General features: G+C 41.6%; 1 protein-coding gene across 7 annotated transcripts in view; it reads left to right on the forward strand.

Annotated features, from left to right (window-relative positions):
* The window catches only part of MAST4 (microtubule associated serine/threonine kinase family member 4), a 1,854,902-nt gene that overhangs the window by 1,510,559 nt on the left and 316,562 nt on the right, over positions 1-27,781 (forward strand). For all 7 annotated transcript variants that reach the window (XM_086960700.1, XM_086960701.1, XM_086960706.1 and 4 more), the window contains one exon: positions 25,937-26,015. In XM_086960700.1, coding sequence (XP_086816826.1) covers positions 25,937-26,015 — 79 coding nt within the window. The remainder of the gene's footprint in view (positions 1-25,936; positions 26,016-27,781) is intronic.

The following is a 27,781-nucleotide window of genomic DNA, read 5'->3' on the forward strand; positions in this document are numbered from 1 at the left end:
GAGCAAGAACTGGCCTGTCAAGTTCACTTTCTCAGAAAGTGCAACGTGTTCCGTTTTTACCATGGACCAGAAAAAAAGTTTGAATTCATCCTTGGTAGAAAAGGTTTGGGAACCCGGCTCTGACCATAACAAAGGTAGGCCCATATCAATAAGAGTGTTCTTAATTTGCTTTAGCCACGGTATGTTGCATGCCCCTTGTTGCAGTCTCACATCTTGAAGCTCACGGGCAAACATGGCCAGTTCCGGGGTGGACCATATGCGTCTCCATAGAGCCACCATCCTGTACTGGGCCTGATGTTTAATGGTATGCATGCCCATGTCCATCAAGAGAGGAAGGACTGGTGTTGATGGGGGGAGACTAACTAAGTTACGAAGAAATTTATTCTGTATCCTATCCAGGACAGCCAAGTCCACACAACCCCAAATATCTGCCCCATACAATATCGCTGAGCTGATTTTAGCACTATAGATTTTGAGCGCGGGCAGTACTCTTTTAGTCAGGGAGCGCCGCTGCTCTTTTACTAGGCAACCAGTTAAGCGGGCAAATTTCAGACAGAGTGCCTCTACTTGCTCTTTCCATTTTAACCTATAATCCAAAGTAACACCAAGATAAGTCATTACATCAACCTGTTCCAGTCTGGACCCATTCATTAAAATATTGCCCCTCAATGGCTTTTTCTTGGTCAAGACCATAAACTTGGTTTTGTTAATGTTAATCTCAAGATCATTCAAATTACAAAAATCCATAAATTTGTTTATTGCAACCTGTAAACCCTTCTGTGTTTTGGCCAATATGAGGGTATCGTCTGCAAAAATTAAAAGGGGGAATTTTGTCCCACCCAGTGAAGGAGCATCAGTGTGGGTGTCTGAAAGGAACTTAACCACCTGATTAATGAAGAGCACAAATAGGGTGGGGGCCAGGACACAACCCTGCCTCACACCACGGGTCACGGGGAAGGATTCAGTAACCTGGCCCTGTCGACCCCATCTGACTCTTGCGAAGTTGCCCTCATGCATCTTAATGGTAAGATCTAAAAGTGCAGAAGGAACCCCCATCCTTCTCAGTGCAGCCCACATCTTCCCTCTGGGGACCAGATCAAACGCTGATTTGAGGTCCACAAATGCAGCGAAGATCTTCCCGTCTCTCAATAACACAGTTTTCCAATAGATCATGACAAATCTTAAAATCTGGTCAACTGTGCTAATGTGTGCCCTAAACCCAGCCTGCATTGGAGACAAAATATCTACTTCTATCATCCACAAATGAATTTTCCCCAACAACATTCTGGCTATTACTTTTTGAAGGGCGTCGATGAGGCTGATGGGGCGGTAATTTCCCGCATCAGATCTATCCCCTTTTTTATGCACTGGCAAAATCTCAGCCCCTTTCCAGGAGTTTGGGATCCTAGTGCCCCTAGCTATAGCGTTTGCTAAAATCAATATATACGGGACCCAGTGTTTTTGATCATATTTGAAGAGGTCCGCAGGGATGCAATCCATGCCGGGGGCTTTGCCATTCTGCACTTGTTTAAGAGCAGAAATAGCTTCGGTTTCGGTAAAAACAACGTGATCAGATGAGGACAATTCAGGCTGCACACTGGCATCTTCCCTAATGGTGGTAAGGGAGATCCGTTCCGTGTGGCTGAACTGCGCCTCATAATGTTTGACCCATTGCTCTGCTGGAACGTGGTTTACCGGACTATGTAATTCCCCCGATTCTCCCCATTTCACAACCTCCCAGAATCTTTGTTGGTTGGATGAGGTACTTGCCTGGTATAAATCCAACCAACGCTGGTCATCCCATTTAGTTTTTGCCTCTTTTAATGCCTTCTTATAATTCACCCTAGCTATCCTTATATCCACACATGATTTGGATTTAATGGCACTTAGCAGAGAGCTGTGGGCAATACTACAGGTCTTATCGTACCATTTAAGCCTAGGATGTGCTTGGGCTTTATTACTTCCTCCCTTAACAGTTTTGGTAAAAAAAGACTTAATTTTATTAAAAAGAGTCTCATGAATTGTCCCAATTTGGTCGAGTGGAGTACCAGCCTCAAGTATGGGTGCCATCTGTTTTGTGGCCGCTAAGACCTCCATGGCTATCCTGCTAATAGTAGCAGTGTTGTCTTGGAGCCCAGCCCATTTTACCCTTCTGCAGTCATTTGTAAGGCCGGCATCTGCAGTTTCAATGTTTATAACAGGGTTCATACAGAGACCCTCAGATACTAATAATGATATCACCAGGGGATTATGATCACTCTCAGATCTACTGACTACTTCCATATCCACCAACATTTTCCAGAACTCTATCTTAAGTAGAAAATAATCAATGCGACTTGAGTTTATGGAGTTATCAAATGTAACTTTTCCCATCGGGTCTGATTTGGTCCTACCATTCACTGCACGTAAATCCCATTCAAGACAAAAACCCAACCATTGCATAACTGCCTCCGTGACTTTTTTGATAGGGGCGACAGACAGAGGGGGAATGTTCCAGATCTGATCAGTTTCCCCATATCCCCCACTATCAAGGTTGGGAAATGGTTCGAAGCAACAGTTGAAATCGCCTGCCACCATGACACAACTGTCACTGCTAATGTCATTCAATAGGAAGTCAAGTTCAGCTACCACTCCCGCAGGCTTCCCACCTGGTATCCCTCTAGCATATATATTAAACAGAAAAGAGACCTGATTATTGTTATCTATTAATTTCAGTGCTAGAATATCATTACCCAATGTAGGGAGTTCAGTGATGGTAATGGCTAAGGATTGTCTGATCCAAATGACTAAACCCCCTGACGGGCGGCCCTTCGGTCCTTTGCTGGCTGGTTTATAGTAATTAAGATAGCCAACCCGATAGATAGCTTCTGTTGACCAACTTTCCTGCAGGATGATTACATCATGTAGATCCACAAAAGAACCCCAAGCGGCCTCTGACATTTTCCCCTTCAGCCCCGCTATATTCCAAGACAAGACTGCAAGGGTGTATGTTGTTTTCTCTGCCATATTGGCAGATGGGTTAACAGTGGCCTTAGTAATTTTCTGTCTGGGGTTACCTGACAAGAATGTTTCCCTTTTTTCCACCCTCTTAGGTTTTGCGCTAGGTATGGAAACAGTCTCTACCCCTGAAACACACACATTTTTTGGAGAGCAAGTTAGTACAGCGCTAGCACTCCCAGTATTCAGTTGTTCTACATCAAGTCAATCCACACCTTCTAGACCGGAGAGGGGAGCAAACCGGTTCGCAAGGTGAGGATAGAACATTGGATAAAGTGGGGTATCGAAATGAAATCTCCCTCTGGGCCTGTCCCTTCTCGAATGTTGGAACGGAGTGTGGGATCTATTAGCATGTAAAGCTGGATAAAAATAATGCAATAATAAGGTTTGTACGTCCCCAACTCTACCAAATCTTGGTTCCCTGCCGATGTATTCGGCAACCCAGGGCTCTCTGAAGCTAACCACCACACAGTCCCCCTCAAGGTCTTTCTTACCATAACCTATCCAGTCCACCCTCCTTACGTTGAGTATTTCAGGGTTTAAATTAGGAGGGAGTGGCCGGTTTTTATTAAGCCAAAATGTGACCTTATTATAAAGATCCTTGTGTGTTTCCCTCTTGCCTTGTACAAGTGGAGCCACGCCAGTTAAAACAATTGTATAAGGCACTGACTCCGGTGGAAGGTTCACACACTGTTTCTTTGGGATGGGTTTGGCAATGGGCTGATGAGTGGTGTTTTGGCCCCTGGCTGGTGTTGGATTATTCTGAACCTGCTGGTTTTTTGTGGGCTTAGGCCTTGCAGGATTCTCTGTAGAGGCTATATTTTTATGAGCGGGTCCTGTTTTTTGCGGGGCCTTTGGTTTAGAAACTCCTACTTGTGTGTTATTACCCCCTGCTTTATTATTTGTCACAATCGTGGGCTTCGGATTGGACGGAACTGGAGGGGACAAACCAGCTCTTGCTAAGCTGGAGAGAATTCTATCAGAAGTCGCTATATTATCCTTCACCAGCAGGTCTAAGGTGTCCATTTTTGTGTTTAACAACCTTGTCCTTTCAAAGAGAGGCAAAAGAAGAGATTTGAATAGCAACTCAAATCTTTTGCATAGGTAGCGATCCACTACAACATGTTTGTTTAGTTCTCTTAAGTCCACACAGAGATGCAAAGACCCATCAGCTTTCTTAACAGCTACCACCGGAGCAAGCCAAGGAGTACCTTCAACCTCCTCAATTATGCCTTCTGCTTTCAAACGTTCTAACTCACCTAATACTTGCTCATGTACAACAACGGGAATATTGTGCACCTTGCTGCACACAGCATCAACCAACCGAATGTGGTGCACGTAATCTCTCAAACAACCCAACGTTTTGCAAAAAACTTGAGGAAACTTTGATTTCACCATTTGCATGAAGTCTTCAGAGGAGTTGCTTACTACAGAAGAGATTGTGTGTGTTAAAGTTTTCCCTTAAACCTATAGGGGGTGAGGCATTTAGATCTAAGATTATGCCAAGATCTCTCTGGTGGAACCAGCTTAATATGCTGTCCCCTTTTTGAGAAATGTAAATCTTAGCTTTGATCATTCTGTCTTTGTGTTCAACAGGACCACAAAAATAACTGAAATGCTTAATTAGTTCACCACCATAAGCACGATGTGTAATGTCAGGAGGACAGATTTTTATTTTGTGCTTAATTTTCTTAAGGTAGAACTCTTTTGAATCTATGTTGATGTTAGCACCGGAGTCAAACAAAAGAGAGGTACTTTCACTTTGCACCAAAACTTCATCAATGGGACCATTCTTACCCTCACTATTACAAGTGACTTGTAGAAGAATTTGACCACAATCCAGATCAGGATCAGTATCATTGACATATTCATCTTCATCATAAATTTCATTTACTTTTCCCTTGTAAGATTTGCCTTTACACACTGAAGCAAAATGTCCCTTCTTTTTACAATTAGTGCATGTAGCTTCCCAGCCCGGACATAGCCTGTTGTTGGCCTAGTGGCCTAATTTGCCACAGCAAAAACATTTGGGTTGAAAAGTATGAAATCTACTATTTTTTTCCTGGATCAGGCTTCTTTTTTTCCCTGTAAATCTTTTAATTAACATACATCAGCTTGTTAGTTTCAGGACAAAAGAAGTAATAAAATCTGGAATCATGGAGACAATAGGTAAAATCTTTCATTACAATATGTCATATGGAAAATCTAGGGGGAAAGGGGTCATCATAACTGACAGTTCAAGGCGGTTGGCATATATCACCACGGTAGGAATTCCACAAACCTCATACGCTGGTCCACTTCTTGGGACAACCTCGAGCCACATACACTGTCTTCTCTCTTTGCCTAAACCAGTCCAGGTTTTTCTCCCAGTTTTCCACTGTGGGACGATGCAATGCTCCCCATAGCTGTGTGATGTTTCTCTTAGCAAGCATTATCCCCAGGATGACCAACTGTGTCAGGGAAACATTCAAATCTGTCGGCGCCCATATATTCAATAGACATCTACGAGCTTGAAGACCGAGATGTGTGGATAGCACTGTGTTGATGGTGTTGGGCATCTTACACCAGTAGGGTTGAATAATGTCGCACTCACAAATATTGTGCATAAAAGTACCCACTTGGCCGCATCCTCATCTAAAATACCCCCGTCAGCTCTTCCCATCCGCACCAGCTTGGGTTCTGTCCGCTAGATTGAATTGTTGTTGCATGGTGGTGAACGGTCTAACATACGACTTCTCCCAGAGGTCACCTGCGCGGGAGATTCCAATAAGGTCCCACTTGTCAAACCCTTTAGACTTCCAAAGGCTACCCAGCTGCTCTGAATCCCATAACGGAGTCGCTAGTGTCAGTCTGCGATCCAAGCCAAAGCATGTAGTGGCAGTATGCCAAACGTGTACCAAATGTTTGTTGGGGCCTGTTAGTTTAGAGTGCTGAGGTTTGGAATAAAGAGCTCTATTGTAGTTCCCTCCAGAGAGAAGCGACCTGTCCATGGTATAGCATGGCTCGCCCGGTCGGGCGTACGTGCCATGGTTGATGGCAGCTAGATGGGCTGCCCAGTAATCTTTTTTAATATCTGGGAGGCTAATGCCTCCGTTGTACTAGTTCAAGGTGAGAATATTTAGAGCAATATGCAGCTTCCCATCCCACAGCAGGTCCCATTGAAGGCTCTCTACCTCTTTGAAATAAGACAGAGGAACAGGATCTAAGGAATTCTGCAGGGCGTACAAAAACTGGGGCAAGGACATCATTTTAAAAAGAGCTTCTTTAGCCAGTAGGGGATCAGGCTTCTTTTGACCAAGTTGTTTAGTTACTTTTTGAGTTAGTTTGACCAATTGAACTGAATCTTTTTCTTTCTTAGCACCATTCTTTTAAATGACCTCCACACATTTAAGAGAATGTTTGATCCTTTTAGCAATGACCAAAACATCCTCAAGTGAGGGCTCATCTTTTTGCCACAGCTCCTCTCCAACACGTTCAATATTACACCCCAACATAAATGGTCTCTAATTCTTTCATCCACGGTGGAACCAAACTTAAAAGAAGAAGCAAGTTTTCTCAGAGTGGTTATATAATTTTCTATGGATTCATCTTCAAGTTGACTCCTGCAACCAAAATGATACCTTTCAAGAATGGTACTGATTTTAGGCAGATAATTTTTGTCCAGTTTAGCAATACAAATTTGAAATTCATTAAGATCAGGTTCATGTATGTCAGGAAAATTATCAAATACCTCTTGTCCCTCTTATCCAAGCCAATGCAGTAATAAAGCTGTTTTTCTTTCTGCGCTCAAAGAGGCTCCACAAACTCTGGCATATCTTTTGAAGACTTTGCACCACTTTTGCCACCTTATGGGTAGATCACCAGGGCTAGAGAGTAAGAAAGGTGGAGCAGGCACATTTTGCATATTGAATATAGTTACCTATAAGTTTTCAAAAAATTAACTAGATTTAACCAAAATTGCAAAGGCAATACAGGAAATAAAGAAAAGTATGTGTATCACTAGGATAACACACAATTTGCAAGCATATGTAGAAGGTGTTGAGATCCTTTTCCAGTGTATCCCATCATCGTCTGTCACCAAATGTAAGAATCAAGCTCTGCGCAGATAGGAATTTCCAAATTTGGGTTGACTCTCATGAAGAAAAGGATCCCTTCCACAGGAACCATACAGACATGAAGGAGGCTCAGCTTCAACCGACAGCCTCTTATATGTACATTCCAAAGCTCCTGGCAACAGGACCAGAGACCTAGAATGCCACGTACATATTTCCTGGTTTTGCATCTGGCAGCTTAGTCACCTGTACACATTTTACAAGCAGACATAGCAGTGTTATGATGACTTTGCATATGTGGTATTGACCATTACTTTAGATAACATACGTTTAAAAAGTCTAAATGCGCACAGGGAAAAATATCTGATAAGCTTGTTAAGCTAAAGGTTCGCCTACGGAGAGTATAGGGACATTTCTGCAGACTCTGCCAATGTGCTCATGGACGTCGATTAGCCAAAATTCCAAGGGAAGGTGAAGTGACTTCACATGCCCGTTGACCCCTGTGTGACATCACATCAAGTAATATCACATGACATCTAACCTGGGGACATCATAGGAATTGGCATCAAGTGACCTTTGACTAGGAATGTTGCAGAATGTGACATTAAATTACCTTTGACCATATGATATTACAGGTAATGGCAGATGTGTCTTTTGATGAGCCAGCCAACTTACCGTTGTAGGCTAACTCTGACCTTACTGCCAAAGGGCGGGCCCAAAGATGTTCTGGCTTATGGCCAGGGCCGGACTGGCCATAGCGGGCACTGGGCAATTCCCTGGTGCGTCGTACGGGTGGGGGCCGGTTTTGGGCCCCTGGGGGCCGTTAATGTTACAGGTCCGTTTTGGCAGCAAAATCATCCCTGTACCAAAATCGTCCGAAAACCGGCCCGGCAAAGAGCTCGGGGCACCTCCAAACTCCCCCATCCCCTCTTAGTGGGGAGGGGGGGGGGGGGGCGCAGCCGAGCACTTTGCCAGGGCCGGTTGTGGTTCCCAGTCCAGCCCTGCTTATGGCAGCTGCAAAACAGAGCAGGTGCTGTTACCATGCTCCCAGTATTAATAAAAATTATTCCTGGGCCACAACAAACCTGTCTGAAATCAGGTTGAACTTAAAAATGGATGGACAACAACCTCAATATACTGGCAAACAATACAATTGTAGTAAAAATATATATATTTTTGTTTATTATTAAAAAAGTTACATAGAAAGAAGAAAAATAATTACATAAAAAGGCAGTGTAAGAATTACAACTTTAACCAGCCATAGTATGGTTCTTAAAACATTTTGTGCCTCATGTGTGCCTCATGACGAGCTGAGCTCGTCATGAGCATGGAAGGGGTTAAAGCAAAGTAGAGCATAGTTCTACTCTGTGCTACTTTAGGAATATTTTGCAATGTAATTCAAGACTGGAACTGGAAAGTAAACTCCAAAACAACACTTTGCACCAGGTTTGCATCACCTTTGTTCTGCAAACAAAGCGCTAAGTGTTAGTAAATCGTATTACTACCCAAAGGAACCCTTTTAGCAATCTTTAATGTAAATGAGGAATAAACAATACGTTTATAAACCTGTTCCTTGCTATTAGCATTCAGCACTTTGGTGCCAGTTCATTACTCAATGTGTCACATTAGGACTGTAACTTATGAACAGCAAGTAATAAAAGGATATCGGCATAAAATGCACATTTGTGACCTACCTGTTACACGTGCTTTATAGCGAGAACATTAATCCTCTATGCTACTTTATCATGAGTCAAAACTGAGTCAAATCTCAGATCTCTCCTTTAGGTGCATTAATCACCAGATATATCATGCCATTGATCTTATCCCCTGAAAAATGCCAGATACACAAAGATCTTTTCAGGCTTCTGTTACCACTCTTCAACCTGTCATGTAACGTGCCCCCCCTTGAGCTTGGTGCTCAGTGCGGCAGCAGCAATTACACAGTTCTAAAGTTTGCACTGCTGCTTATCCGCCATTTAAACATTGTTAATCTATCCATATATGTGCTTGAATAACTTCTATCCATTTTTCATTAGAATTCCTATTTTTATTTGGGGTTAAAAGGTGTTCCCAATCATATGATTTGGGAACTTTTTCTCTTCTGTTTACCAACACATACAATAGTAGTGAGAAACAGTACACAGCTGCCTAGTAGCCTCATATAATGTGTGACACTTGTAGACAAGGTTTTGTTTGTAGTATATTGCATTCTGGAACTTTTAGTTTCATGCTTGGCATCGTAACCATGGGTGTGATAATGGCACTATGAAAATGCAATTAGCTAAAAAGACACACATGGCTGATGATCTCACCCATGCCACGGGGCTACTTTGAAGCTATTTAGGCACATTTGAATGTGGTGACACAACATGCTATATTGTAGCCCTGCCTGCCAATTGTGCAGATCTTTGACTGTTCAACTCGGCAACTAATGAATAACAGAGAATGTCACCCCTGTTGGCTGCATGCCATTCATTTCCTGTCTGAGCTTTCTGCTGCTTGCCTTTAGGTAATGCAACGAACAGTGCCAAGTCATTTCCAGCTCTTGTGCTGTTCAGCTGGAATGTTTTTTCAATATCAAATACTCTGGACCCTAACAAAATTCAGCTGTGCTCGCTGGAGTTTGAACCATGTGCTCTTCTTAGTTCAAATATAATGCAAAAACAGCAGAGGGGCCTAGCCTTGCCATCTTTTCAATTAAAAAAAAATTCCCATGCATGGATTCCAGGCCTGATCATTTTCTTGTGCTGAGTGTCACCAATAATGTGAGATTACAGAGTAGTTGCTACCCTCCTGCTTGTTGGTGGTTGGGGTCAGGGAACACCTCTGCAGATCCGAAGAAATGACAACAGTTAAACTCTTTCAATTGGAGCTGTTCACTGTTTCCATCAAGCCCAGTTGCTTTCCAAAACAGCAACTGCCCGAGACTGAGTGGAAAACACAAAACTCCAATTTTTCTCAGTACCACTGTCTTTGAAGCCACCTTATGCCAGGGGAAAGTGCTAATAGTAGGCCTCAAGAAAGGGATCTCAGTTGCATCCCTTAATGACGTCCTTGCCTTTGTTCTGAGTTGCTTGGAAGGTGGCCCGAGTTGGCTCTTCTACTGTTTAAACCCGGAGGTACAACAGAGGAGTGGCATGAATATTTAAAGTTTCATAACAACTGTGCCTGTAAAGACTGAAGACCAGCTTCATGAAGCATTTTTCCTTGATTAGCTTTTACTACTTGAGTAGTATATCATTCCTACTCACAGAAGTGTCTCCTTTAATCAAGCCAATAATTTGTGGCTCATGTACTGAATTGTTCTGCTGTGAGGAGTATTTCAGATTTACACATGGCTCCTTTCTCCCGCCCTACTGTCGTATCCCTTCTATGTAACCTATTGATGATGAAACCTCTGGTCTGCATTCTAAACACACCAAGTATCATAGCAAACGTATGCTGATTAGCTGAGTTTCCATTGTGGTTGAACCATGGTGTATAGTCCGCAATAGGGTTGTACCTTTCAAATAAAAAGAATGACGTATGTTGGTTCCTGAGTCTGCCTTACTTAACAAACCGCACACCAGAAGTGTTTCTGTACTGAGCAGCAGGTGGGCTATAGACGTTCATGTAGTTTATTAAATCTAATGTATTGTTTTGTCAACAGGTGTGTATATATTTGAAAATAGCAAGAACCCCCTGGTAAATTCAATTCCTAGGGCACCAAGGGACACACCGCTTCACATCACAAGAAGGTCCCGCATTGAAAAGAACACTCCAACTGAGGAAATATCATGCCCGTCATATGTCCGCCATCTATGCGAGACAAGTCCGTCATCTATGCGAACATATTAATTAAATCTATCTCTGGACAATCCTCTCACATCGAATTGAGATTGGATTTTCTGGTCCAGCTATTCGTGAATAAATCGTATAAGAAATTTTAATTGATTACCCTGATTGATCTACAACGACAATACCTTGGTCGGATTGTTTTTTTTTTTAGTTTCAAACCAACCTTTATTGAAATCTGTAAAGTTGACACAGCATGGCGCCTACATCCCATCGGGCCAGCACTGCAATATTAACCATTCTATCTAGCATATGGGGGGGGGGGGGCGAACATAGCAAGCCGCCTACAACCCCCCAGGGGGCCAGCCGCGTCAGTTGGACAAGCAGAGCGTACAGTCATCAACTCAGGTCTCTACCCAAAATCCCCATACCAAGAAAAACCATTACACCACAGTTAAATTTGACGCTATTACCTAGTGTTCATACCATTAGCCACTCTGAACTCACATAGCACCCCCAACCCACGTTTATCACGCCCCATGCCAGTGGACCTCATGTGCAAAAAAAGTCAGCATATTTCTATAACCAGAATGCCCGCCCTTCCGCAATCTCCCCCGTCCCTCCCCCTGCCCCACCCCTGTTCAGTGTTTGAGTCCGTGACCCCTGAGTCAGTGTGTGCTAATAAATATGCTTGAAGAGGGGCCCATATGTCCTTGGGGCGGAATGAGGGTGGCATAAGTTCTACATAGGTGTGCAATTGTTCCTGACAGTATATGAGGTCACTCAGCCATTCCTTAAACTTGGGGGCCCGGCCTCGTCCCCAACGGCAAGCTATTCGTCTAGTCGCCATCAAAAGAACCAGGGAGACATATTTCCGCACCTTGACAGGAACCTGTTCTGTATAACCTAAAAGAGCAGTAAGAGGATCATCACGTACATGTGTTCCAGTCATTTCATCTATTGCATGCAGAACCTCCCTCCACTATTCCCGAACAGGTGGGCACTCCCAGGCCAAGTTCCCAAAGTCAGTATCCTCGGCCCACACCTATCACTGCTGGCAGTGTCGCGCAGGTGTAGCCATTGCAACCAAGCAGGCGTATAATATAACCGGTGAATATATTTATAGTGCACCAAGCGTAGTCTGCTGTTAGCAGATATGGCGCCCGTCTGACGGCAGCAATAGGACCAGTGTTCCAACGCGTACCTTGGTCGGATTGTTACATAACAAGTAAGGTTTCTACTCTTCTTGTATATTTTAATTTTACCGAACTCTGGCAATCCTGTTCCGGAGTCCAGGAATTGTCTTTTTCCTGATGAAGGCGTAACTTGGAGATAAATTGACTAGAGACACATATTCAGTAATTTCCTTTTATTTTGATGATTGCCTAGGAAGTTACCTTTCATTGTGTTGTCAATGGATGTGCATAACACACAATTTTATCGACCAGATTGCAAGATTTGTACAGACCGCACCCTATGCAGGGAATTTTCTACATGGCACCCACACTTTAGGATGTATGGTGTGAAGGCTATTGCTTGGAAGGAGGATGTGCTGAACTTTAACCACATCTGTATGGCAGACATAGCAGATGGCATGTTGGGTCTTGCTGCCTGTTCCTCTCCTAGCCTAGATCTCAGCCTTGCCTTCAGAGAAGGGATAATTCATGGGACAGAAGCACTTTTACTTCATTGACCGCTGCAGTGGAAGTGTCTCAAGGGGAGCTAAGGAGACAAAAGGAGTGGAAACAGCCAGAAGGCAAATTGTGCAAGAAGCTGAAAGAACACAACATGGCATAGAAAAGTCAAGCTATGACAGCAAAAGTACACAGACGATGGAAAGAAAGTAAAAAGGGAATTATTGCAGAGATAAAAATCAAATATATTTTGTTAGTGTGGGAATGTACCCCTGCAGGGTGTACTGATATAAAAACAGCCAGGGCATTGGGCACAGTGCCTGACATACTAGCATAAATTTGGCCAGATGCATTGTATAAATACAGTGCAAAACAACACTTACATTGAAGGTCTTAAGTATTCAAAATTGTTGGTGCAGCCATTGCTGCGTTGTGTATTTCTAGACATGTCTCATACAAGAGAAAACGTGTTCCTCTCATAATGAAAACGATAATGTCAAGGAGCATAAAGATCTATACAATTCAATTGTCAAGTACAGACAGTATCTTTTAATTCATACAGTTCCAGAGAAATATGGAGAAGGAAGTCTTGAAAGTTCTGATATTCAATTTTTTATGTTATTCGCAGTTAGGTGCAAGAATACATGCATCAGCCCAGCCAACACGCTTCGTCCCATACGGACACCCCCAGGGCTGTAAAAGCAATTAAATAAGTATCTTTTGTTATCTAATACAAGACACAAGATTAAAGAAACCTCTAAGCAAGAAAACACAAGATAGGCATGGCAAAAAAGAAAAAGCAAATTATCTTATCTCTTATTTTCAAAAATGTATTATCACAAAGATCAATTGTTCATTCATTGGGAGCCTGTGTTCTGACCAACAACAGAGGCTCCCATTGAAGACAGGGGTGGTTGCATAAAACTTTCACCTTGTGGCGGTGACCCCATGGTGTCTGCCACACTGTGCATGGTTGTAATGAGGGGACCCAAGGATACCCCGATGGTCCCCAAACGGAGGCCTCCAGGTGAAGGGAGGCCTGCTACATGTACCCCAAAGTCAGTTTCTGACAGTCGTTCCGTGTCGGAAAAACAGAGTTGGAAAGACTGTACGAATCAGACATCGTAATCGCTTGGTCAGAAACGCGTTCCGTACAACTGTACAAGTCATCTCCAACCGACTTGGTTTCCCTGAATGCCGGTTAGTACCGAGTCGGAAAGATCGAAGGATTACCTTCTATCTTAATTGGTCGGTCAGAAATGTTACAAGTCGGTCGGAAACATGGGCTCCAACATAGGTTAGGAAAATCCAAAAGGCAATCGGAGCATTTCCGATTGACATCGTAATGGGTCCCAAAATTGTAGACATACATGACTCCACCCTCTGAAAAAAGAGGCGTAGTCACGTTTACAAGTGTAAGTTACTACTGCCTAAAAAAGGATGTAGTAAGTCCTAGCACCACACATGGCCAACCACTGATACCGGAACACCCTCCCATAGAAAATAATAAAGGCAGGGTTTTGAAATAGAACCCCTCATGAATAATGTTAAATTAAAATTATGCATTTCAACTTGTTAAAAAATATAAAGATTAAATTGAATGTTAAAAAATTGTATATATTTTGATAATAAATATTGTTTCATGTGATAGAATATTTTAATAACCCTTTTAATTCACAAATAAATATAACTGTCTTTTATTATGGAAAAAAATGAATTTCATTGCATTCTATACATCATTATTTATATTTTTTTAATAATGTATACAAAATCTTTAAGCCATTTTACTTTAGGTGGGATATTTAAAAATCTTATTTAATTGACCATTTTGAAAATAATTTAAGTATGTAGAACATAAACTACTAGTTTAAAGTTACTAATAGCAGCTTTACAAATTCACCCCTAAAGCAAAACAGTTTTTCTAATATATTAAAAATTATTAACATTGATATATAGAATTAATTAAATATATTTCATTTTCTTGTAACAAAAATGTAACATAAATTTTTAAATTCTAAAATGTTTTTTTTTTATTTGAATAATTTTTTTTTATTATTTTAGATAATCTTAATGGTTTTATATTTTGAACTAGTTTAAAAAAAAAATAATTTAATGTCACAACATTTCCTATGGGGTTTTATTATAATTCCCTACCTCCATTATTTTTTGTGGGGGGGTTGTTGCAGTACCAGTGGTAGGCTATGTCTGGTGCTGGACATACTCTAGCTCTATGCTGGAGATACTCAACAGTTTTTTTTTGCTGTAGTATCTTTAGAAATGCAGTTTGTGAATTGGAATGAGCGTACTTTTTAGTGGGTAGGTGAACAACTCTCACTAAAACCTTCCTTATTCCTTCTCTAATCCGTCCCTTTTTGAAGTAATTATCCCACCTTTTTTCTCTCTCCTGCACACATTTTTTACTAAAACATATAGTTATTATGTGTATAAGGGTACTCCATATTCGAGGCAGAAGTCTCCGCACAGAAAAAGATAAGAGAGGCGGAACCTCCTTTCATAGGTCTGTGAATAGCATTTTGTAGTACTTTTGTAGTTTTATCAAACGTACTAGAAAATGTGGTTTGTGAATAGGCCTCCTGTTTTTCTGCAGTGTTTATTTTGGCGATATACATAGTGTAAATGAAACTCCCTGCATGGAAAATATTGCTTTTGAGTATAGAATTGTAGCATTTACCTGATTATTATTATTATTAATTAACATTTGATATAGCGCATGGCTACCCTTAGGCATCCCAGCGCTTATGACAGCAGGCATTCAAGTACAGTTCACGCTCATGTCTAGAATAGCCATGTTTTTAGTTGTTTCCAAAACGTTAAGTGGTAAGTCGTTGACCGGCGATCAATGGGAAGCATATTCCGAATTTTTGCAGCGTTGTAGGCAAACATTCGGTCTCCAGCACCTGCTCGCTTGATTTTCGGCACTGTCGCCAGGAACAGATTCGCTGAATGCAGAACTTCTCGAGGGGCGATGGAATGCTATAAGTACTTGGTTGATTTTAGGGCCCTTACCCCAGAGTGTTTTGTGTGCTATACATAATGACTTGAACATTAAAGAGTTCCTTGATTGGTAAACAGTGTAGCTATTTTAATGCCGGCTTGACTGAGTGTACTTTAGGGATGTTGCGCAGCAGTCTGACTGCGCAATTCTGGACCACTTGTAGTTTCCTTGTGGTGGATTTTGGAGTTCCCAGGTAGAGGGAATTCCCATAATCCAGCCGGGATAACACCAGTGCCTGGGCCATGATCCTACATGCTGATTCAGTAAGGAATGGAAGAATTTTTGCATCTGTCTAATGAAGCTGTAACATGACGCTGCTAATTGTACCGCTTGATGGTCAAAATTAAGCGACCTGTTCAGCCAAACCCCAAAATTCTTAATCTTTGCTTTGGCTTTTGGCACCGGGCCCAGACAGTTTGGCCAACTCAGGCCTGCTGTGGCGCTATAGCAGTTACCCAGGATCATTAGCTCCGTTTTGTCTCCATTAAGCTTGAGACATGACTGGTCCATCCACGTGGCCATCGTTCCTAAGCAGGATTCTAGATTACCTGGCACCTTCTTTGGGTAGCTTAATGCCACCACTAATTGCGTGCCATCTTCATAAGTTATAATATGGATTCCATATGTCAGGACTGACTCTGCAAGGGGCCTCAAATATATAATAAATAGGGTAGGACTCCGAGAGGAGCCTTGTGGCACTCTTCATGTAAGTGGCAATCTTTTTTGAGGTATGGTTACCCTCAAATACCTGGTATGACCGGTCTTTCAGAAAGGATTTGATCCAGGCGAGAACTTTTCCTGATACTCCGATCATTCTTAATTTATCGACGAGAAGGCTGTAGTTAACAATGTCAAAAGCAGAGCTCAGGTCAAGCAGGATGATTGCCACTGTGCCTCCCTGGTGTAAGATTTTTCGTGATTCCTCCACTACTGCTAATAGGGCCATTTCTGTTCCATGCTTTCGTTGATAGTCCATCTGGGATGGATGCAGAATCGAGTGGGTTTCCAAGTACTTCAATAGGGTTCAATTGACATGTTTCTCTAGGATTTTGCTAGTCATGGAATAGAGCGAGACCGGCCGATAGTTCGCCCAAACATCCGGGTTAAGGCTAGGTTTTTTAAAAAAGTGCTCGTATCATGGAATGTTTCCATGACCTTGGCACTTGGCTAGAGAAGAGTTTAATACTTTGAATAGCATAGTTAAAATGATATCCCCCACCTTGCGCAGCATGTGCATGGGGGCTGCGTCCAGGGGGGAACCTGATATAACTTTGGAGAACAGTTAATATAATGTATCTAAGTCCAAAGCAGGAATATCTTCTAGCCGTGGGAAGCTACCCCCGGAGATTCCACCTTCTGGTTCTGATTATTGAGGTTAGAGGCATTGGGAAACGTACTGTAGATATCTAGAATTTTTTTGTTAAAAAATTCTGCAAGTTCGGTACAGAGTTTGTGGGAGGATTGTAGAGGTAGCTTAGGTGGTCAATATTTTGTAAGATTTTTCGCTATTAGTAAGATTTCCCTCGGGGCATTTGCTGCCCCTGTGATTTTCTACTCGTAGTAATGTAATCAAGCTCTCTTTATTTCTGCCTGATAGATTTTTATAGCTGCTCTGTAGTTCTGTTTTTTTCCTAAACTATACACTTTCCTCCAAGCTCTCTAGTTTTTTTAATTTTTGCTTAAGTTCCCATAACTTGGGAGGGAACCATTGTGACCGTTTTTCCTTAGGCCTATTTTGCCTCCATTTTTGCGGGATGAAAATATCCAAAGAAGATTCAATCCATTTATTAAACGTGCCAGTCACTATGCTGGGGTCAGAATCACCTAAAGGTTTAGAGTGTAATAAAGATGTCGACCACCCCTCTAGAGGAGTTTCGCCCAATCTCGATCTCGGCTCTTCGGGATTTGCCAATTAGCAATGACTGTTAGGGCAAGTGAGAAAGACATACTTTCACAGTCCTGTATAATATTGGGCTCAATACGCTCTTTTACTGGGTCTTGTAAAATAATGGATATACCCCTGCCCTTCCGCATTGCCCTGTCCTTCCTCGGTATGTAATAACCTGGCAGCAGTGCTTGCACCACATCAGGGTCCGAATCCTTATGCAGCCAGGTTTCTGTTAGGAACAGCACATCTGGTTGTTCTCCCTTCAGGAGTAAACTTACTTCTGTAACATGTCTGGGCAAGGACCCGCAGTTGAGGAGAAGCAATTTATATCCCCTCGCATTCTCCATTTTTGCGGACTTCTGTGGGACATAACCTAGGTCAAAAGCACAATTGGTGCAAGACCTAGGACCATCTACCGAGCTTATCAAGTGCCTGCATGCCTTTGTGTGGTGTGTGCAATGAGTACAGTTGTGATACTGAGTATTTTAGGATGACTTTATTTTGGGGGCCAGGGGTCATGACCCCTGGTCGCGGATGGGCACAGACAGGCTTGCCTTAGGCGCGCCTTCGGATCAAGATCCTTCTTTGAATAACGAGACTAGGCTTTATTCTTGGAAAGGACTTGTGCATGTCCACATTCTTTAACTCCCTCAGTACCTTCTTGAGTGCTCATAAGGCCAGAAGTGCAGCTATAAAGAAAACCAAATTCCATGGGTATTGGTACAATAGGACTCAGTCTTGTGTGAATTCTACCTAAGTTCACTAACGAACCAGGCAAGTAGACCCAGACAGGAAAAATGTCTTTCTATGAGGGTATCCTTGATCCACCTTTCGTAACTTGGCTCGAGCCATAAGGCTGTACTCTAGGAGAAGCTGCATGTATAGTAAATCTCAGTATCAGTACAGTCAAAAGAAATAAACAGCTTCAAGCTAGAAACAAACTGTTGGTAAACAATGAATTCATACGAATGAAGGAACACACAAACCATTCAATATTGGATCAATGGTTCAAGAGTTATTGATCATCAGAAGCTGTTCTAGTACAAATAAATGGCATAACAGGTTGAATGATAACTGTATTTAAAATAAGCGTTGCAATGCTAGTAGAGCTGGCCTTTCACGTAGCTTCAGTACCTTAAGTCATTACTAGATGTTCCCTGTCAAATTAGAAGTGACAGCTTGAACTCTTTAACAAAGTTGCAGTCCTTAAGGATTTTACTAGACGACTTTCTTGAGACAGCAGCAAGTGATTAACAAACTAATCACAATTCTGCAGGACTTGAATTCATTACTAGAGGTCTTGCTTGAATCAGATGCAAAATCCTCATAATTCTTTCATGAAGCTGTGACCACTACAAGAGGTCACTGGGCTAACCTTTTGAGTCAGAACCAGCTGGTCTCCATAAACCTGCAGCACCTCAAGTAGTCTCTATAGGTGTGCTTCTTGAGTCAGATGCAAGTGTTCAAATTGCCTTCACCAAGCTGTGGGAGTGTGGCTTTAGCATATAAATAGGCATACACGCTTTTGTTATTTTAATGATTTGGTCTTGTTGTCCTTTGGGAAAATAAATATGCCAAAAGCTGGTTTATGTTAACGAGTCAATAATGCGGATTTAAATACGTTTCTTATTTTTATTAAAGTAAGTGATGGCACCCTACTTTATATCGATGATGGCAGTCATTGGTAAATACAGGTGCTTCCAAATGCCTAACACTGGAGACTATTTTTTAGGTTGAAGTATAGATGTGAACAAGCAAAAAGCAGTCATTCAAAGTGAAGGTAACCAGTGTTTGAAGTGGGGTGATCGATTGTCCTATACTTGGTGTTGTGGTGGGAGGGAGCACTCTTTGAATGACATCTGAGGAGGCCAATGGATAAAGTCACCTATATGTATATATTTTTCCATGATTTATTTTTTTGGAACAAAATCAGGCGTGCAAAAGAGCTAAAGCAGTCTTCAAGACCGACCTAAAAAATGAGCACAGTCACTCCAAACCATTTGTAAATCAACATTCACATTGATAATTGTACCCGAGAAACCATTTGAAAGCGGATTAATAAAATATTGGATATTTCATGATGAAGAATGTGAGAGGCCGAGGCAAGGTATTTGGCCAAATCATTCACAGAAGCATTTTAGCTGTGTTGAGTAGATAGTTCTTGAAATTCACAGGATTTCTAGTGGCAGCAGATTGCTAAAATCAGAATACTGTAATCCAGCTGAAGAAAATCTACATGAAGCCAATTCAAGTTTCTGTTAAAAACTCTGGCTACTCTGGGCAATGAGAAATTGTAATTGTAATAAGTGCTTACGTCCCCATGTGAGGCGCTGAAGCGCTTTTCGGTGAGTAGCTCGCTAGCCCTGAATTTAAAAAGGATTAGTGGAGAATTAATATAGGGAAGTTTAAGTTAATTTGAGCAGTGTACATGTGGGTCCGTTGCTTGGATTGAAAAGGATAATGGAGGACTAAAAGAGGGAAGAGTCTAGAAAGTTTTTATACAGAGCATGACATGTCCATTCAGAGCACTTATCCTCAAGTGGAGCTTGTGTTCTGTTATTCAAACCTCCAGAGGGTTATGCCAACCTTGGTTGAAAGAATATAGTCCGCATTTTGATCATATTTTATTTGCAAGCTAAGTGGTGAAGTGGATCAGCATTGGTGAAAGCATTTCAAAGTGTTCTTTAGTTTGACAGGTCTCCATGTCAATCTGCACTGAGCCCAAATCCGCATGACAGACAGTAGCAGTGGCGGCTGCCAGCTACGGGGAGAGGTAAGGCGGGCAAATCGCCGCTGGCATGGACTGTTACCAAGTAATTAAAATTAAAAAAACACATACATGATGCATAACATGGCCATAGAAAAAGAACAGTAAATAACGGGATAGAAAAAAAAATACATACATTTAAAAAAGTCACTTACCTGGCTGCACGTCCTTGCCAGTTCCAATATTATTCTTGCTCCAGCATGGGCCCAGCCAACTCCCTTAACCAATCCGGGCACTGCTCTCATGCAGTGAGAGCAGATCCAGGATTGGATGGACTGGGCTGGCTGGATGATCCTTCAGGCCCTGTAGGCCTGTGAGTGGTCTCCACCCAGCTGTCTAAGGCATCTAGGTGGAGAGCTTCAAAGTGCGCATGTCACTGTAGCCGGCGCAAGATAGCCGGCTAAAGTGACATACACACTTTGGAGCATCCAGCCATCCATTGCTCCTGTCCTCTGCTGCCAATTGGCAGCAGAGGACATGCCCCACATGTCTCTGGCCAGGCTGGCTGCTGTAGTGCAGTGAGTGCGCATGTCAGAAAAATACAATGGCAATGAAATCATTTAATTGCCAATTTTCTTCCCCTGCACAGCTCGCAGTAGGTGTGGGAAGTGGGGGGCGATGCTTCCCCGTCGAAGTGAAGAAACAGCTGAGGACAGTAGTAGGTCATTTCCAATGGCTCTTAAACTTTTGGTTTTTTTCTAACACCCACTGGTCAGCAAGAACTCCAGATTACAAGGACCTCACCTGCATGGGATTGGGCCATTTTAAATGCCCCACAGGTGTGTTGTATCTTGGATGTAGCAAGCACCTCTAGTGGGGGGGTAGAGCACTACCATCAAGCTGCAGACTCCAGTGCCCTAGCTCTAAAATAAATAATACATTAGTAACTGGACCACACCTATACTTAACTTGCACAGTGACACTCGAAAAGATTTTATATTTCTTACTGCCAGGTTTGGTCCCCCAAGAAAATATCTTTTCACTTAGAAGAAATTAGGAAACTCCGTTTGATCAAAAGTAGAAGGCCACACCTACATCATGGTCTCCCACAGCCATGTGAGCTGTCATTGGGAGTGCGTGGGTTACTGGAAGTCAAACCACTTTGTGTCGGCTAGAGCAATGTGATGACCTTGTCAAAATTAGTTCTGATCCAAATTTTACAAGAGAGAGCTGGTTAAAGCTGCACGGAAATCGACTTCTATGGCTTCTGCTATGCCTGGTTGGAGCTTACTGTGAATATCCCAATGCTCTGAGTGGATAACAGTATCAGTTGAGGGAGCATGTGCAGTCCTGGACCAGATCTGCTTGTGCAGGTGCCAGGTGCCCCGTAGATATCTACAGCTAATCAGGAAGTTATTGGATTGTTTACTGATATTGCTTAGTAAGTTGGTTCTGACTGGTAGGTGAAAGGAGGAGACGGCCAGAGATGAATATTCTGACCAGGGTCTGGAATTTGCACAAAACCTCGTTGTGTATTTCCTATCACCTGGTCTGAGGTCTGATGTCTGATGTCTGATGTCTGATGTGGGAGAAGGCGAAGATATAGGGAAATTGAACAAGGTGAGTTGGGAAACCTTTGGGCTATTGAGGTTTTCGAAGGAGCTGTATCTGATACCAGGGAAGGGGTTGTTGTGATAGAGTATATTGCTAATAACTAGGGTATTAATTCTAGTGTTTGAAGTTTTGATATTAAAGACAACCCCTAACTTACTTGTGGGGGAATGATGTTCGGAGTGAGACACAATAGGGAATATTTGTGGGTGCTTTGCTAAAAGTTTAGGCTATTTCTGTTTATACAGTAATTAATCCAACACAGTAGGATGCCATTAATACTAGTAGGGAGGATACTGGTCACTTTCCACTGAGGCAAAGCAGATTATGCTTTGGGTGTTATCATTGAATGTATAAAATGTCTCGCCCAGAGCAGGCATGAGTGCATGTAGGAAATAATAGTCAGATGTACAAAAGAGTTAGAAGGTGGAAAGCAATGAAGTGGGCTGAGTTGAGGAAGAATGGGATACGTAGTGCCAACTCTGTAGAGTGCATTGGGCAAAGCATGCTTGCATCAAAGTGCAGAATTGGTTTGTGGCGAGTTAATGGACTAGCCTGCATAATATGCTAGTCTTTTCATGAAGTTTGAAGAACAACTGTTATTGTCTGTAGTGTGTGAGGACATGAGGTGACCCACGGCATTTTAATGACCAATGCGGGTTTGAAGCGGAAGGTAGATTTGGTGATGTCTTCAGAGCAGAGATATGGGTTTTACATTGCAGGGTCGAAGGAGACTAGCTTGGGCACAGAACCGTTTCTTTGCTGGGAAATTGGGCCAGATGCGGGGTATGTGGGAGTGAGAGAAGAAAAGAGGTTGATTCAATGATTAACAGGGAGATATGCTATATTCATGCAAGGTTTATAGGACATCTGGGCCGTTTATGTAGTTCTTTACTTTAATCGGGTTTACTAGTTTCTCCATTGTTGTACCATGAGCAAACATGTCAACAACAATGACTGACAAATATAGCAAAGAATATCTGTGTTTACAATTAACACAAATTGTTTCATATATAACATTTTGTCATGCTTAAGCTAGTATGGTTCCTGCCCCTCCCAGTTGATGTACGTAACCTTAAATTGTCTTTCACCACCCCAGCCCAAGAAAACATTTAACTGTATGATCTTTGTAATATGTTTGTTGCGGATTTAAAACACTGATTTTTTTTTACTACTTTTTGAAACACCTTCATTATTTCAGTTCCACAAAATTCTACTCAGCCAGATCAATGTTTTCATTCTAATATAATGCATTGCTTATTCATTGCTTCGTCATTAAATATTTCACTCTCAGCTTTTCATGGGTGAAATAATTAACTGTGTGCCGCACAATGCCATTTTAGGTGGAGATACATACTGTAATGCTGTTTTACTTGCATCAGTATTTCCTTTGACTTTTGAACCTTTCAGTTTGCCTTTGAATACCATTTACAGAATCATCTGCGGAAGTAACTTTATTCACATATAATTTACGCAGTATTAGCCCCCCCTGCTGCATACGGCTGTGGTATGCAAATTAAGCCGCTTTAAATTCTTGTTGTTAATGTTATTCTGGTGGATGTAGAATTATTGATTAGCATACAAAAATATTGCAAAAAAAACCAGCCCAGTACTGGCTTTTAGCCTAGAGGTAACCTTGTCAGCAATCAGCAGATTAAAGGCAGGTAAAACCCCTTGCCCTGACCTGATCCCGGGCGATTTATATAAATCAGAACCAATGATATTGGCCCCCTACATAAATCTCTTGTCTTCTTGTATTGTGGCTGGTGGGGACATCCCAGAAACCTGTAGGGGAGCAGAGATAATTACCATCTATAAAAAGGGCAATGCTGCTATCCCCTCCAATTATAGACCCATCAGTTTGATAGGCAACCTACACAAGATTCTTACTAGGCAAGTCTTAGATAAAATACAATGCTGGATGGATGAGCACATGATATTGTCAACATACCTGGCGGGCTTTCGCTAAAAAATAGGCACGTGTGACCAAGCTTTCAGATTCACTCTATTAACCTGTAAATATGTGCTACTCAGGAAATAGAAGCTTTATGTAGCATTCGTGGATCTGCGAGCTGTGTTTGATCTAGTACCACGTGACTTGCTCTGGAAGATTATGCTTGACCTAGGTGCTCCTGTGGACTTGGTAGCAGTGATAGCCCGTCTCCACATGGATAATTATGCCCAGGTCAGATGAGGGAAGAATGGCGAACTAACAGAGAAGATACCAATACAACGTGGGGTGCAACAGGGGTGTGTTCTCGCCCCAGCGCAGTTTTCCCTGTTTATGAATGATGTGGCGAGCCGCTAAATGATGCAAACTCCCTGAATGGCGAGGAAGTCCCCATCCTGCTTTTTGCAGATGACTCCCTACTAATATCTAAAACACCCATGGGTCTTCAAAACTACTGGATGGATTTCTAGAATTTTGTAGGGATAGGAGATTAGAATTTAACATCTCTAAGACTAAATATGTGATGTTTGGGAAAGTACAGGGTGGTCTACGGGAGATAAAGATTATGCATTAACTTTGAACGGGTGAACATTTTTGACTTCCTAGGCATAGGTCTGAATGAGCTACTTAAATGGAAATATGAGCCAAACAAAAGCTTCTAACCCTATGCCTCCGATACAAATCCAAACTAAGATTCCACAAACAATCCTACACCCAAACCCTTTTACTGTGCTAAAGCCCAAAGTGGAGCCCTGTACGGAGCCAAGATGTGGGGCTACACTTCTGTTATTAAGCGAACGACTTGTGAAAACATCTTTGTTAGGTCCCTTATTTCGTCAACTATTACAACTCCTCTAATTCCCCTTTTTTTATCTCGGGTTGAAGAGAATTGGTGATCTGGCTGCACTGAAACCCTTAACCTACTGGTTGCGCCTGTGGATAACCCACCACCTTACCGATTATCGAGACTCTCTACAGAAGGTTATGAAGATCAATGGTGCAACAAAACTACCATGGTTTAAGCACATCGTAGATCGGTGCAAGCTAATGACCAGATGGATTTTTGGGAGCATCCGGATAGGCTACAAAAGAGGATCTACTGAGATTAAAAGTCAGATACTGGGAGGCGGTGGGAGATCACTACACTAATAATTTGACTAGTGGTCAGTTATCATCCAAACTTTTAGCAATAAAATCATGTCCACAATTCAGAGCCTTCCTGGACCAAACCTCACCCTCCCCCTCGCAAAAAGCTTATATGTTGGATTCAGATACGGCAAATTGCTCCTAAAATTTCCTAGAAAGGAGGCGGTTGGCTTATTACTAGATTCATGTCCTGCCTGCACTACTGTCAAAGAAACTGAAGAACATGTTTTGCTTTTTTGCCTTAGCTACCATCAGTCATGCAGGAGGTGGATAAGACCAATCTGTCTCAATTTAGGAGCTAGGCAGCATCAGATTCCGTATAGAATCCTAAAAGCAGATGTATCTGAGCCGATAATTTTTGCTGTTAGCCGCTTTTTATTTGCCTTCTGGATATACCGACAGAAGCTTTTATCACCGATTGCATCATAATATAAACTGTATCTTGTCAATTATGCACTTTATGTATTGCGGACTGCAGGATTGTTCCCCCCCCCTTATCTCTTTGGAACCTGCACCTGTATGGTTTATAGTAGGAATCATGCCTTACAGTTCTTACTCAATGTATCTTGATGCATGCTTGGCTGGTCATTTTTATAGCCCTCTTTTTAATAGCTATTGGAAATGGACTTGTTTTTATACTTTTTTTTAATTGTAAATAGACAGTGTTTTAACTTTTGTATACTATGATGGTTTTGTGCAAATAACCGAATAAAGTTATTTGATGATGATGAACTTGAAGAATTCCTTGCTCATTATGAACAGTTAGTTATAAGACAATATACACTTTGTTCAGCCAAGTATCTATTAGGGAATCGGAGAGATTTTGTGCCCAGGAGATTATTTATGTCTAAATAATCTGTTCCCTTCATAAATTCTTTGTTGTCTCTATGACACTTGTTTCTCTTCAATACGCCCTTGCTACCTGCCTACTGCCAAAGAAACATACTTATTGATTTGCCTCATATTCATATTTCCTATTTGCTTACAGGTAAATTAGATAAACATTAGTAAATGTAATTAAAATATAAAACTATCTGCACAGTTTAGAGTAACTCTGACAAAAAAGTTCACTCGGATCAATTGCATTCTCTAAGTTGGATGAATTATGTATTGTACATTTATGCTTCATTATTTTACTCTAATCTCATTTTTCACGACAGGACTGATGGACGTCGTTGGTCTTTGGCCTCACTCCCTTCCTCCGGATATGGTACAAATACGCCCAGCTCCACAATCTCTGTAAGTTTTTCTGTATCAGTTTTAACTTTGATCTACATTTGATCTATTTATATCTTGAGTGCTAACCAAGTGAAGACCAGAGACAAAAAGTTTCCTGGCAGGACCATAGCAATCTTGATAGCGCCAAGTTTTAATGATATTTTAAAAACATAATACAACATCCTATAAAGAGAGCATAACCTCAGATGGCCTTCCAGCTTGTTTTGGGAACTTCTGACTATATCAGGATTATGGTATGCCTTATGAGGATTTCTCAACATACATTATTTACCCAATATATAACCATTTGCCATTGCAGCATCTTTTTTTTCATATGGACACTCAGTTTTCTGTTAGGCACATATCGGTCTCTGCTATGGAATACTATTGGGTATTGTAGGAAGTACTGTAATGTTTCATTAACATCCCTTCAGACCTCTTTATGAACTTTATTGATTTTCAACCATAATATTTTTTTAATAATCTGCTATATACACCTTTGGAATCTAGAATTAAGACAAGTAAGAATCACATAACAAACATGAATATAACCTGTCCAACAATAACATTAGATTAGCATAGATTACATTTTCCTTTCTGCATTGATTAAGGTGGAAGTTGTCCCCACAAAAGACGTTTTAGCTGGCTGTTGCACATTTTAATTAAAAGAAGAGAGGTGATCACTACGAACTGATGAATTAAGATCCTCATCTGTTGGTTTTTATATCAGAGTGTGGAGAAGAGCACTTTAAAATTACTGAATTCGGATAAACCTAATATGTTTTAGTCAAACACTGCATTTGTAAGAAGGACTGTAGTACAACACAAGGGCTTGAAGAAACTATTGATGGAAGGATCTGCTACCATCTTGTGAAGTCGATCGTATTAAACAAAAGTACCCTTGCCTCACAAAATATGGATGTTGTCATGGAATTTTATTATTGTGCTGATTTCGTTCACATTGTTTATTTGTTGTTAATCTGTTGAATAATAAAAATGTTTATACATATAATTTGAGTTTATATTGGATTTGAAGTGACTCCCACACCATGTACTTGGTTGTAAGTTTTTTTATTTTGCTGTTGATGGCAAAGTAGGGTCCTGAATAGTAATTGAGAATTCATTTCCCTCATATCTGACCCTATTTCTTTTAAATTATCTTTTGGGGAATAGGACTCTAAACGAATCTAATCTAATCTGTGTGAAATGTCGCCTGGAGAGGAGCAGATGTGTGTCTTTGCTTCAGGGCTGTCTTGGGAACCAAAACCGGCCCAGGCAAACCCTTTCATGAAGCTGCAGTTCCACTAGTCGTTACTAGGTGTCCCTCATGAGTCAAATGCAAAAGCATTAGACTTGAGGGAACCTAGCAACGACTAGTTGAACTGTAGCTTGATGTAATAATGTCAATGCTTTTGCATTTGACTTGTGAGGGACACCTAGTAAGGACTAGTTGAACTGCAGTTCTTTTTAGAATTATTTTGATATTGGATACCATAATATTCACTACCCACTGCTAATCTTGTCCCATAATGCTTTGCAGGGCCTTTGGTTGGGATTGTATTTTTGCCCATCACTGTGCTTGGGGTGGTCCTAAGAGGATGGGACCACCACTGAATCGTTCAGCATGATTTGCTCTTTGTGTTCAAGGCTTGGTCCTCCCCCTAAGTTAGGAGGGACCCCAAAATCATCACCTCTCTCATTGCCTGATATTTCTCATTTTCAAAGTTCACTTTTATGAATTGGTTATTTGCTTATTAGCATGTAAAGTTGCTTTATCAAAGCAATTG

The sequence above is a fragment of the Lissotriton vulgaris genome, chromosome 3_1, assembly GCF_964263255.1.
Source record: "Lissotriton vulgaris chromosome 3_1, aLisVul1.2, whole genome shotgun sequence".
Classification (NCBI taxonomy): Eukaryota; Metazoa; Chordata; class Amphibia; order Caudata; family Salamandridae; genus Lissotriton; species Lissotriton vulgaris.